This window comes from Neofelis nebulosa, chromosome X (genome assembly GCF_028018385.1).
Source record: "Neofelis nebulosa isolate mNeoNeb1 chromosome X, mNeoNeb1.pri, whole genome shotgun sequence".
Taxonomy (NCBI): Eukaryota; Metazoa; Chordata; class Mammalia; order Carnivora; family Felidae; genus Neofelis; species Neofelis nebulosa.
In genome coordinates, this window is record NC_080800.1 from 38,702,507 (window position 1) to 38,715,977 (window position 13,471).

General features: G+C 44.1%; 1 protein-coding gene across 2 annotated transcripts in view; it reads left to right on the forward strand.

Moving 5' to 3' along the window:
* MAOA (monoamine oxidase A) overlaps window positions 1-13,471 on the forward strand; it is a 73,078-nt gene that overhangs the window by 39,061 nt on the left and 20,546 nt on the right. For both annotated transcript variants that reach the window (XM_058714821.1, XM_058714822.1), the window contains exons 4-5: window positions 9,870-9,974; window positions 10,674-10,765. In XM_058714821.1, the coding sequence (XP_058570804.1) occupies window positions 9,870-9,974; window positions 10,674-10,765 (197 nt within the window). The remainder of the gene's footprint in view (window positions 1-9,869; window positions 9,975-10,673; window positions 10,766-13,471) is intronic.

Consider the following 13,471-nt stretch of genomic DNA (forward strand, 5'->3'; position numbering starts at 1 on the left):
GCCGACTGAGCCACGCAGGCACCCCAGTGTTGAGTATTGTTAAATGTAATAAACACTCTGATCCCAAAAGCTGTGGAACTGAGTCCTTTCCATTTAAAGGACTTTTCACATGTCATGTTTTTCAGAGAGTTTGATTCCTGATCCACTAGTCCATTTCCTTTCCTTCCTACAGCACTTGTGTAATTTGTCAGACTCCAGTGATACACAGGGAACCTCAGGCCGAGATTTAATTCTCTGTGCTTGCCTACTAAGTACTTGGTGGCCTAGTTTCCACAGCCATACCCAGTAGGTGAATGTCTCTACAAAAAACCTCAGGCTTCACAGCTGATGGGAAGAAATCACCATTCTGCCCACACTTGCTACCCAGCAAGCAGTCACAAAAGTTGACCCTGGGGCACAGATGTGGGCACAGTCGCTAATCTACATACTTCTTTGGGCCAAAGAAATCCTGAGTGTCTGTGACTTTCCCCAATTTGTAGATTTTTATTTGTCTATCTTTGATTTTTTAAAACGTTAAAAAAATTGTTTATTTATTTTTGAGAGAGTGTGAACGGGGGAGGGGCAGAGAGAGGAGGAGACACCGATTCTGAAGCAGGCTCTGCGCTGTCAGCAGCAAGCCAGATGTGGGGCTCGAACTCACAAACTGTGAGATCGTGACCTGGCCGAAGTTAGACACTCAACCGACTGAGCCATCCAGGAGCCCCCAATTTGTAGGTTTTTTTAGAAATCCTTTTCTGATGTTCAAATGTGGGGGAGGTTGTGCTAAGAATCTAAAGGCTTGTGGTCCCCTCTCCTTCGCATGTCTCCACCATCACGATCACAGGAGACATCACTACAGGAATCCCATGCGCCACAGTCGCAGGGTTGCATCTGCCCAGTCACTGGGGTACACAAGATGAATGCCCTCAGTTAATCCCCGGTCTGGCAGGAAGCTCTGCTTTGCCCTTGACCCTCTCGACCTGCTCCGACGTACTTTCTCTTTGTACTGCCCTGTTCCGTGGGGCCGAGTCCCAGGCTCGAGATTCAACAACAGAGCACTTGCAATTTTAGCTAGACCAACAAGTGATTTCATTTTATTTCTCCTGTTTGACTCGTTGTTGTGGGATGACGCATGCTCTTGTTCAGGAAACGTACACATGAGAATATCTTCCCGTTAGTATCATTTGGAAAATAAATCCTCTGCTTTTCAGAGCTCTTCTTTCTCGCCCATGTTCTCCCATGTTCCCTCAGGCCCCTGCCAGTGCCAGCCAGAATAGGAAGAAAGAATGCCAAAAGTGCTTTGCAAAAGAGGGTGTTTCTTGGTCAGATACATTTTGGTAATGTTCCGTGTCCTAGCCTTGTCTTTGAGTGCCGAGATGTCCGTTAGCAAGTTAGGGGTCCTATGAGGACTGGCAGAAAAAAAAAAAAAAATTAAACATCAAAAAGCTATTTGACTCTAAGCCAGAGTTTCCCAGATCTATGACCATGGGACCCATTTTCATACAGCACCCATAAAGAGCATGAGAAATGCTCACATAGGAAATGGTTTGAGAGATTTCCATCTTTTTCTCTTCCTTTCAACACCGTACACATAGGGAGTTCTAGTAAATTTGACGGTAATATTGATTATGGCTATTTTAGAAAAGGTATGTACATGACATTGATCATTAAAAATCAGCACTAAATTGGCATTCATTAGAAGATTTTGTCTGAAGAGAGGGGGGCGCCCGCATGGCTCAGATGGTGGAGAAGGGACTCTTGATCTCGAGGTTGTGAGTTTAAGCCCCACGTTGGGTGTAGAGATTACTTAAAAATGAAATCTTTTAAAAATTAAAAAAAAAAAAAAGAAGATCTTGTCTTAGGTGGGAAAGGAGGAAGCCATTTGGGTAGAAAGAGGCTGGACCCTTTCTGGAGCCTGGGAGAGCTAGATGTGATAAGAGATGGGTTGTAAATGCAAGAATTGTATTTCTCCCTTTTAGTCCTCCCTTTAACGAGCTTTTCTCAGAACGTTGGAATGTGCAAGGGAGTGTAAGAGATATGAACGTGTGTGAGGTGCAGTCTTTCTAAGGTGTGTTGAAACTCGTTGGGAAAGTTCTTACATAAATCAGTTAATTTTTTAATTTTTTTTTTAACGTTTATTTATTTTTGAGACAGAGAGAGACAGAGCATGAACGGGGGAGGGGCAGAGAGAGAGGGAGACACAGAATCTGAAACAGGCTCCAGGCTCCGAGCGGTCAGCACAGAGCCCGACGAGGGGTTCGAACTCACGGACCGTGAGATCATGACCTGAGCTGAAGTCGGACGCTTAACCGACCAAGCCGCCCAGGTGCCCCTAAATCAGTTTAATACAATGTAGAAAATGGCGAGGTGCCACGGCAGCCCTAGTCTGCCAGTGGAAGCAGAAGTGGTTTCTGACTTAGGCAGCTAGGTGGAATCTTTGGGACCATGTTTCTCTCAGATCAGTGTTTTCTTATACCTGCAACCTCCACATCTAGAAAGCACGTCCTGTTAAGCTCCTGGTGGAGGGTCCAGCTCAGTGGCACTGCAGATTCAGTTTTCCTGACATGGAGACCAAGGCACAGAGGGGAAGGGCAGGGGAGTCCAGACCAAGATCCTGGAGTCATGAACTCTAGCTGCCAGGCACCAGCTAGGATTAAACAAATTATACACGTACACACACATACATATATGCCCATATATACCCACTTATATATTACAGATCTAATAGATATGTAATGTGGACTTCCGAATATCTTCAAAGACATAGTGAACTTGCTAAATTCATCAAAAGCAGCCCAAAGTTTTTAGCCTGTGATGCATCTCACTTATTACAATCGCAAGACTTTAACTAGGAGCAGTGAAAACCAAGAGAAATCAGACATGAGATCCGGGCATAATAATAGTCAAGCAAGTAAATGATTTTTTAAGGAAAAGTATAAGAGAAAATAAATATTAATGAAGGAAATGGGCAACCGCAACAGAAAGTATCATTTCTTTTAGTATTTTTAAGTAAAGTTTAATGAAAAGAAGGACTAAAAAGAAATGGCTTATGGGGTGCCTAGGTGGCTCAGTTGGTTTCGTGTCTGGCTCCTGATTTCAACTCAGGTCATAATCTCATGGGTCATGAGTTTGAGCCCCACATTGGGGTCCATGCTGACAGTGCAGAGCCTGCTTGGAATTCTATCTCTCCCTCTCTGCCCCTCCCTCACTTGTGTGCACGTGCATACTCTCTCTCTTTTTCTCTCTGAAAATAAATAAACTTAAGAAAAAAAAAGAAAGAACCCAAAGATCATGTTGTAGAAAGCTCTTGATGCATTTTGACCTATGGTATGATTAGAACATACCAAATTGGGGGACAAAGGCCTGGCCAATAGTAATCATATACCTGAGAGCTTATAGAGTCTGTATAGCCAATGTGATGGATTCAGAGCAAACAGAAGTGATTTGTTAGTTTTCATCCTTGTGTCATTAAACATAGCAGTGTCTTTGTTATCTTTCAACCTGTAAGTACCTTCAGATCCACTCTCCACCCTTCTCCGCCCTACTCTCCACCCAGGAAAGCAGACCTGTAAGGGCAGAATCAACTGGACTCCCTTGCCCAATGGCTTTGGGTTGGTTTGGAACATGGCACACTGGTTAAGGAGAGTAAGATTGGATTATTTATTGTCCTGCCCCTGTCCATATGATGTACCACAGTCTAGCTATGAGCTACCTTTAGCAGAAGTATATAGGAAAGAAAATTCTGGGAAATCCAGTTCAGCTTGGACAAGTCAACACCTTACAAAACCACCACACCCTCTCTTTCCGTTATCACTTGTTCAGTGGGCCCGCATAGCAAAGTGGCCATGGCAGCAAAGATGGAGACGATGTATGTACTGAACAACATGACCATCCACTCAACAAGCCTAATTTGACTTTGGCCATTATCAGTCATTAGGGGAACGCAAGTCAAAACTACCTTGAGATACCGCTGTGCACCCACCCAGATGACTAGAATCAAAAGGACAATACCAAGGGTTGGTGAGGAAATAGAGCTGTTGGAACTCATATATTATGGGTGGGAATGTAAAAAGGTGCTGGTGTTTTGCAAAAGAATGGAGAGTGACTGTTAATGACTAAGGGTTTCTTCTTAGGGTAACAAAAATGTTCTAAAGTCACGTGTGGTGATGGATACGTGACTTTGTGAATCTGCCAGAGCCCGTGGAATTGTACACTTTCAATGGGTGGAGTATTGAGTACATAAATTATGTCTTAATAAAGCCGTTCTGGAAAAACAGCCACTCATCCTCACAGTGTAACATTTTCATCTTTTTTTTTAACTGCCCGTTTCTCCTCAGTTCATGGCTTTTGTGGAAGAGGAAAACAAATTTTTCGAATGCTCTGTCAATTGGCTTTACTTATCCAAGAGGCTACTAATACAACACAATACTGCTATCCTGTTTAATGGGTCTCGTTTTAGATTATTTTTTTCCTTTTTTTTAATTTATTTACTTATTTTTTAATATATGAAATTTATTGTCAAATTGGTTTCCATACAACACCCAGTGCTCATCCCAAAAGATGCCCTCCTCAATACCCATCACTCACCCTCCCCTCCCTCCCACCCCCCATCAACCCTCAGTTTGTTCTCAGTTTTTAAGAGTCTCTTATGCTTTGGCTCTCTCCCTCTCTAACCTCTTTTTTTTTTTTCCTTCCCCTCCCCCATGGGTTTCTGTTACGTTTCTCAGGATCCACATAAGAGTGAAACCATATGGTATCTGTCTTTCTCTGTATGGCTTATTTCACTTAGCATCACACTCTCCAGTTCCATCCACGTGGCTACAAAGGGCCATATTTCATTCTTTCTCATTGCCACGTAGTACTCCATTGTGTATATAAACCACAATTTCTTTATCCATTCATCAGTTGATGGACATCCTTTTTTTTTTTTTTTAAAGATTTTATTTTATTTTTAAGTAATCTCAACACCCAACATGGGGCTTGAACTCATAACCCCAAGATCAAGAGTCGCATGCTCCACTGACTGAGCCAGCCAGACCCCGCCTAGGTGATTTTTTTTTTAAGTTTATTTATTTATTTCGAGAGAGAGAGAGGGTATGCTCAGGGAGGAGCAAAGACAGAGGAGGCAGAGAATCCCAGGCAGGCTTTAATGTCAGCATATAGCCCAATGTGGGGCTCAAACCCACGAACTGTGTGTGAGACCATGATCTGAACCAAAACCAAGAGTCAGACGCTTAACCGACTGAGCCATCCTGGCACCCCTGATTTCTTTATTTAAAGCATTATTGTGTACTGTAGAAAACAAACCAAAATCATTCTCTTATAGGCTTGTCGCAAAACAGTGGGACTAGAAGAGTGCCAAGGAATTCATAGGGGTTGGGCAGACTTGTTCCTAAACCATTCTAGAACATATCTGTTTATTTTCAAGATGATTAAAAAAATATTTGGCAGCTTTCCTCGGTGGCCTGTGATCCTCTTTAATAACACCCACTTCCTTTTGTTTAACTAAAATAATAAAAGTACAGAGAGATGAAACTTTCCCAACAAGGTTGCCAATCAGTAAATGTTATTTGCTTACTCTAAACTTGCTTTATCTTCTAGGACTAACAATAAAGAATGATGTGGGAGCCGTAAACTGCCATCTCCTGGCAATAGTCTCTTGTTATTACAAACATCGGTAGATGAGGGATGTGGTTTCTCAAAGGGACTTAAGTATTTTGGGCACGGTTCCAGGGACATTGTGTTCTTCTCGACCTCAGCCATTTCTGCTGTGTCAAAGACACTGTGCTTTAGAGATGAAAGGCCACTTTGGAAGAGGTGGAAAGCTCCAGAGTATAGGTACAAAATGGACTTGACCTTTACTCAAGATTTTTTCCCTTTCATTTCTAAGGAGCGGTAGCCATTTGGAAATATTGAAAAAGGGCGGACATCTTTGTGAGAAAACAATACAATCACATTTAAGAGAGTGAGAAGGTCTGGTTTGCAGGCCATTCTCACTCAATCAAGAGACAGCTCCACTCCCTGCCATTGCTGTTGAGTTTAGAAGCAGGCCGTGGAGGAAATCAGCCTTCTAGAGCTTTCTGAGAAAGGTAGAGGTGACATGTAGGTGCCTGTGCCCATATATATGAACTTCTTTAGTGGAATAAGAGCAGAGACGGCACCTGGGTGGCTCAGTCGGTTGAGCATCCGACTTCCCGCTTGGGTCATGATCTCATAGTTTGTGGGTTCAAGCCCCTCGTCAGGCTCTGTGCTGACAGCTCAGAGCCTGGAGCCCGCTTCGGATTCTGTGTCTCCCTTTCTTTCTGCCCCTCCCCTGTTCACATTCTCACTCTCTCTCTCTCTCTCTCTCTCAAAATAAATAAACATTAAAAAAACAACAGAGAAGCCAGACATGAAGAGTGAAGCTAATTTATGAAAAATCCCGTTATCAACTTGGTACCTCTGTCAACATGATAAAAATTAATGTCGTGGTGGGCCTTGATGATCTTTTAAAATACTGCATGGTTCCCGTTTCTAAAAAGATTGCCAGGCTAGACTTTTCTGTCTTGTCGAATTCGCTCTCTCTCTCTCTCTCTTTTTTTTTAACTTTATTTATTTATTTTGACAGAGAGAGAGAGAGAGAGAGAGAGAGCACAAGCAGGGGAGGGGCAGAGAGGAGAGACAGAATCCCAAGCAGCCTCTGCACCATCAGCATAGAGCCTGATGTGGGGCTTGAACTCAGGAACCATTAAGATCATGGCCTGAGCCGAGACCAAGAGAATTCTTTACTTCTCCTGCCACTTATTTGTTTATCCCGGTGCAGATCACGGGGTTTTCGGGCCTTGTGTGAAAGGAGACTCTGGTTTCCTTTCAGAAACCAGGGTGGTCAGATCACCCTGACCACCCTGAGAAGAACTTCATTAGGAATGTGGAACACATTTTGTTGACCTTTTTTTTTTAATGTTTTTAAATTTATTTTTGAGAGAGAGAGAGAGAGAGAGAGAGAGAGACAGAGCTTGAGTGGGGAGGGGCAGAGAGCGAGGGAGACACAGAATCAGAAGCAGGCTTCAGGCTCTGAGCTGTCAGCACAGAGCCCAACGCGGGGCTCGAACTCACGGACCGAGATAGCGTGACCTGAGCCCAAGTCGGACGCTTAATGACTGAGCCACCCAGGCGCCCCTGTTGAACTATCTTTATGATACTTTTCTCAATGTCCCCAGATGATTGAGCATGTTTGTTTTTATAAAAAAATCATTTTTTTCAAAGGAAAGATCAGCTTCGTATGAGACTATTACTTGAGTATAAACACATTTTACCGAGAAAAATGTAGATTTTTCCTGATTTCAATTAAGGGAAGAATTGTAATGAGAACCAGCTGTTCTGAAGGCTGCCCATGAGCTGTTAAGCCCAGTCTGACTCCTTTCCATAGCTGGTTTTGCGTTCTGGGTAAAACGTCTGCCTATTTTCCTTCACACATGCTTCAGCATTTTTCAGGGTTCACCCTGGTTCCTCAACAGTCAGCTAATACCCCCGAGCTTCTTCGTCTCCATCTGCATTCCTCAGAAACATAAAAAATGTGTGGAGAAGATTTCTAAAGTTTCACATTTCCCAAGTTGTCTTTCATTTAGTTGGAAGGTTAAGATGTCTCTATCTCCACATTCTGTTGACCACATAGGAGGCCAGAAAGCCTAATGTTTATGAGCAAAGAGTCTTTGGGAACAGGACATTTCTGCTCTACTATTTTCTAGCTCATATCCCTGGGCTTTAGTTTCCTCATTTATAAAATAGAAATAGTAACAGGGCTTGCCTCCACAGGGTTGGGGAGAGAGGATGCATACGAAGAGCTTAGCCAGGGCCTAGCATGGAGAAAGATCGCAATGAATGTCAGAAATAATGGTGGTGATATTGGCGGTGGTGATGATAAAGGTTTGGAGTCTCGAAAAGTCGTGTTGCAGCATAACAACATCGCATTTTTTCAGATAAGAAACCAGATCACATGATCTACCAAGGTTGTTTGAATTTGCTACTGTGGCAGGCAAAACTAGCTATCACTTAATGGCTGCCGTATATTGTTACTCAGTTGAAGTGTGTGTGCACGCGTCCATGTGCAAGTGTGTGCACATGAATGCAAATGCTGTTAGGTCTTGCGTCCTTTCCCTGATGGTCAAGAATTTTGCTTTGGCTACCTCGCACCTTTTGAAATCCAACACAGTTATGGGGCACCTGGGTGGTTCAGTTGGTTAAGTGTATGACTCTTGGTTTTGGCTCCGGTCATAATCTTGTGGTTTCATGAGTTCAGGCCCTGCGTCGGGCTCTGTGCTCGGAGCACGGAGCCTGCTTGGGATTCTCTGTCTCCCTCTCTCTCTGCCCCTCCCTCACTTGCACTGTGTCTGTCTCTCTCAAAATAAATAAATAAAGTTACAAAAAATTTTTAAGTCCAACACAGTCCTTAATATTGTCCAGTGTATACAATAGGCTTTCTGCAAATATTGACTATGTTTTTATTTGATAAAAAAATAGGGGTGCCTGGGTGGCTCAGTCAGTTGGGCGTCTGACTTCAGCTCTGATCTCGCCGTTTGTGGGTTTGGGGCCTGCGTTGGGCTGTGTGCTGACAGCTCAGAGCCTGGAGCCTGCTTCGGATTCTGTGTCTCCCTCTCTCTCTGCTCCTTCCCCATTTGCACTCTGTGTCTTTCTCTCTCAAAAATGAATAAACATTAAAAAAATTTTTTTTAAATCTCATGCAAAACTGTATTAGTAGACGACATTTTGATCTTCTGGATGTTTTATTTTAAAGGAACTAAATTAAGAAATAAGACCTTAGAACATACCTAGACCTGGTCTCTTTTTCCCAAGGATTCACTCTTGCCTCACGCTTGTGTTTACACAGTGCAGGGCTTGTCATGCAGTTGAGATGAAATAAATGGCGGCTCGTCAATCGCTGTCTTTGTGTTAGAGGTCTTGGTACCAAGCAATAGAAAGCAACTCGGGCCAACAAGGGAATCATCGAGAGCCTGGAGGGCCACACTTGGGAATAGGCAGAGATCAGGGGAGCTCTGGCAAGTCAGAGGCAGGAACCACAGGCATAGTGTTTAGAGCAGGAAGCATCTGTGCAGCATGCTGCCATGGGAAAGAAGAACCCATAGTCAGCTTCCTACTGTTGTTGGGCGACTTGTTCCAGGGTCAGAGAGTGCGTGATTGGCCCAGCTCAGCCTGGCTGCACCAGGAGCCAGGGTGGGTGGAGAAAGGATCTAGCCCATTGCCTGCTATACTGGGGGATGATACCCAGGAGGAGAAGCAGTTTCCCAAAAAGAAACCAGGATAATACTTGAAAGGAAGTGTGAATGCTGGGTGACCAAGAAATGTCAAATGCCCATTGTTCCGGGTTCTCATATTTTGACTCTTGACTTCAGGCACGGTTGCTGGTCTAGCTAGTCTCTTTATTTCGCCTGTTTGAACCCTACAGCACAGTCTCAGATATTCTGCTTTGTGGTTCCAGCCCTCTATGTGGTCCAAGGTCCTCTATGTGTGTCACCATTCTGGTCTCATCTGAGTGGGAACATCGTTCCAAAGAGATTAGATAGAAACTCAAGGGTTGAGAATGTTGTGGCATCGGCATTAGATATTAGGATGAGCTACCTTTCTTTATTTTCTCTCTATAAGCAGAAATAAGTTCACAGGTATTATTCCCTATAAATTAAAAACTAGTAGCACAGCACCAGGGGGAATTCTGCTAATCTAATTGAAATTTGGGGCTGGTGTAGGCAAAATGTTATTTACTTTCCATCAAAGGTGACGCTTTTTGTAACAGTAGAGGATACTGTTAGTTTGAAAATGGCTCTCAGGTTGGCTTGGTTTTGTCTTTTCGAATGCCATCCTATTTTAAGGTATTATCCTTTGCTTTTGTCTTATAGGGGAAAACTTATCCTTTTCGGGGCGCCTTTCCTCCGGTGTGGAATCCTATCGCGTATTTGGATTACAACAATCTGTGGCGGACAATGGATAACATGGGGAAGGAGGTAAAACATGTGTTCGGCTTACCTGTGACCTGTTACTAAAATAACAATAGCACCTGTGTCATATCCTTCCAACAGCGCAGGCAACATTGCTCTGGACATTAATGCGTATCATTTCCACTTGTGAGGAAAATGAGTGCCGGGGGTTACATCGATTTGCCCAACACCACACGGCAAGGGAACCAGGATTCAAACCCATTGAATTGTCATGCTCTGATTGTCATGCCTGTGTGCTTCTAGCTCTATGCCACGTGAGAACTCATGTGACATATTCTTGCCAGGTGTCCTGCTAGTAGTTGTCTTACTCATGTGTGATACCACTTTAGACAGTAAAGGAAAGAGGGATTTGTTCCCCCAGAGTATTTTTACCTTGTCCCAAGCTCTCCTACTTAAATTGGGAACTTAATGATAACGATGATCAACATCATCATAATTTCATATTAATTTATATATACATTTATGTGTAATTCCCCCCTTTTTTGCATAATAGTAATAATAATTATTATTTTGGCAACAGCATTAAGGCATAGAATCCAAAGACCTATCCATCCCAACCCCATCACTGTCTATAGTAGAATTTTATGACAATCACTCATTCCGACAGAGACACAGAGGCTGGAGTTAAGGGGTGCTTCTCAAGGCTTCTTGGTGGGGCAGTAGGCAGTAACCAGCACACCTTTGTGGGCCCTTCTTCCTCTGCAGATTCCAGCCGATGCACCATGGGAGGCCCCACATGCTAAGGAATGGGACAAGATGACCATGAAAGAGCTCATCGATAAAATCTGCTGGACAAAGTAATCCTCGACTATTTAAAATTCACTTTTTTATCTTTTCTTTGGATCTTCTCTGTCCGATCTTGCACTGTGGTGTTTTTTGTAATCAGCTGGAGGAAAAAAGTTACGAGGAAACCTAATGATCTTTAAGTCAGGAGCAACTTGGGGGGGAACTTCAGACACTTCAGAGTGGGTATGAACATAAAAGGAACCTAAAATGATAGAAAAAGAGGAGGCGAAGGAAGTAGATTTTTTTTTTTTTTAAATGAAAGGGCTGCGTGATTTCCAGTAAAGCAAGTAGTTGTGTACTCAGATTCTGTAGTGGTCAGCTACAGAAGCAATTTGGGAAGGTATCAAAGTTAATTCCCTACAGGTATAGGAAAATACAAAACTGAAGGAAAGCTGGCCTGTGTTAATGAGAAATAGAAATTTTCTAACGTTTTCATCGAGAACCTGTGTCATTAGTTGAGTTACTTACAGATCATGTAGTCGGCTTTCTGGGGCTGCTATCGGAAGGCGCTATACCAACCTGTGGGAAATGGCAGGGAATTTGTTAGGCATGGCCCCTAAACTCACAGAGGGAATATTCTTCTAGCAGGAGAGACTGACATTATACACATAATTTCATTATGTTGCAGGAGTGACTGTAACAGGGAACTTGACCTGAAGGTGAGGGAGAGATTCCTAGATGCAGCAGTCTTTAAACATAAACCAAGGACTTAGGGCATCAACTGAAATGAGTCACAGTGGATGAGAGGAGACAGGAAAGGGTGGGTGGGATGGGGGACAAGGTATCTTCCAGGAATGCCACATAGTGGATAGGGGAGAGAGAGAGGAAAGATGGATGGTGTGGAAAGAAGGCTCTTCCAGAAATGAGCCTTAGTATTGGGGGATAGACAGGAAGGGAGGATGATGTGGGAATATGTTATCAACAAGGGATGTGCCACAGTGAATGGGGGGAGACCAAATGGATGGATGGTGTGGGGATGGCATGTTCCAGGAATGAACTGTAACAGATGGGGAGAGTAGGAAGAGTGGATGGTGTGGGGGAATGGTATCTTCCAGGGATGAGCCACAGTGGAAGGGGGGAGAAATGAAAGGTGGACAGTACATGCAGATGGTATCCTCCATGAATGAGTCACAGTGTTTGCTGGTAGACAAAAAGGCTGGATGGTGTGTGGGGGGATGGTGTCTTCCACGAACGACCCAACTGATGGGAGAAAGAGTAAGAATGAAACGTGTGAGGGGATGAGACACAGTAGACTGGGAGAGACAAGAATGGATGCTTGGTGGGATAGTGTCTTCCATGAGCAAGCTTTATGAGGCACAGTGGATAGTCTGTAGGAGTGATATCTTCCAGGAATGCGGAAGGATGGATAGTGTTGGTAGTTAGTATATTCAAGAATAAACCGTAGTGCGTGGTAGGAGACAGGAAGGTGGGATGGTGTGGTGGGATGGTATCTTCTAGGAATGATCCACTGTGGATGGGGGAGACAGGGTAGATGGATGGTGTGGAAGGATGGTATGTTCCATGAGTGAGTCATAGTGAGTGGGGGGGGGGGCGGAGACAGGGAGAATAGATGGTGTAGGAATATGGTATATTCAAGGAATGAGCCATAATGGATGAGGAAGGGCATGAGAGATTGATGGTGTGGAGGATGTTATGTTCCAGGAATAGGGCCTAGTGGATGGAGGGGGAGTGGCAGGAGACAAAAATGGTGGATGGTTGGTGGGGGAATGGTATATTCCAGGAAGCAATCACAGTAACTGGGGCAGGGGCTGATGGGAAGGATAAATGGTGTGGGGGATTTTATCTTCCAGGAATGAGTTATAGTGACTGTTTGTGAGAGACTGAAAAAGGTAGATGATTTTGGAGCATATTATCATCCAGAAAGAGCTATAGTGATGGGGGAGATAAAGTGAATGGTGTGAGGGGATGGTATCATCTAAGAATGAGCCACAAGGGTGATGGGAGACAAGAAGGATGGATGGTGTGTGTGTGTGGGGGCGGGGTGCGGGGGGGGGGTATCGTCCAGAAATGCCCTATAGAAAGAGAAAAGACTGGAAGAGTTGTTGACTGGATGGTATCTTCCAGGAAGGATCGACAGTGGATGGGGGGAGGTGGGAAAGTTTGGATGGTGTGGGGAGTTGGCATTTTTCAGGACTGAGCCACAGTGAGTGAAGAGAGACTGTAAATAAGAATGAATGGATTGGTGGGATGGTATCTATCTTCTAAGAATGGGCCATTATCCATGGAGGTAGGAAAGGGAGGAAGGTTTGAAGGAATGGTATCTTCTAGGAATGAGCCACTGTGGATGGTCAAGACAGGAAGGATGGATGGTGTGGGGGGCATGGTATCTTCCAGAAATGTGCCAATTGATGGGGGAACATTGGAAGAGCAGATACAGTGAGGAGCTGGTATCTTCCGGTATTGAGCCACAGTGTTTAAGGGAGACAGGAAGAGTGAGTGGCTTCTGGGGAAATTATATTTTTCAGGATAGAATCACAGTGATCGGGGTGGTGAGGGTAGGGTTGGGGGTGGGAAGGTGATGTGGTAGTGAGATAATTTTCTGGAAAGGGTAGTTGAATGATGAGGGGGATGGTATCTTCCAGGAATGAGCCACATGGGTAGGGGGAGACAGGAGGGTTGATGGCAGGGGTGGGGGTGATGGTATCTTCCAGGACTGAACCACAGTGGATGGAGGGGTGGGGAAGAGTGGATGGTAT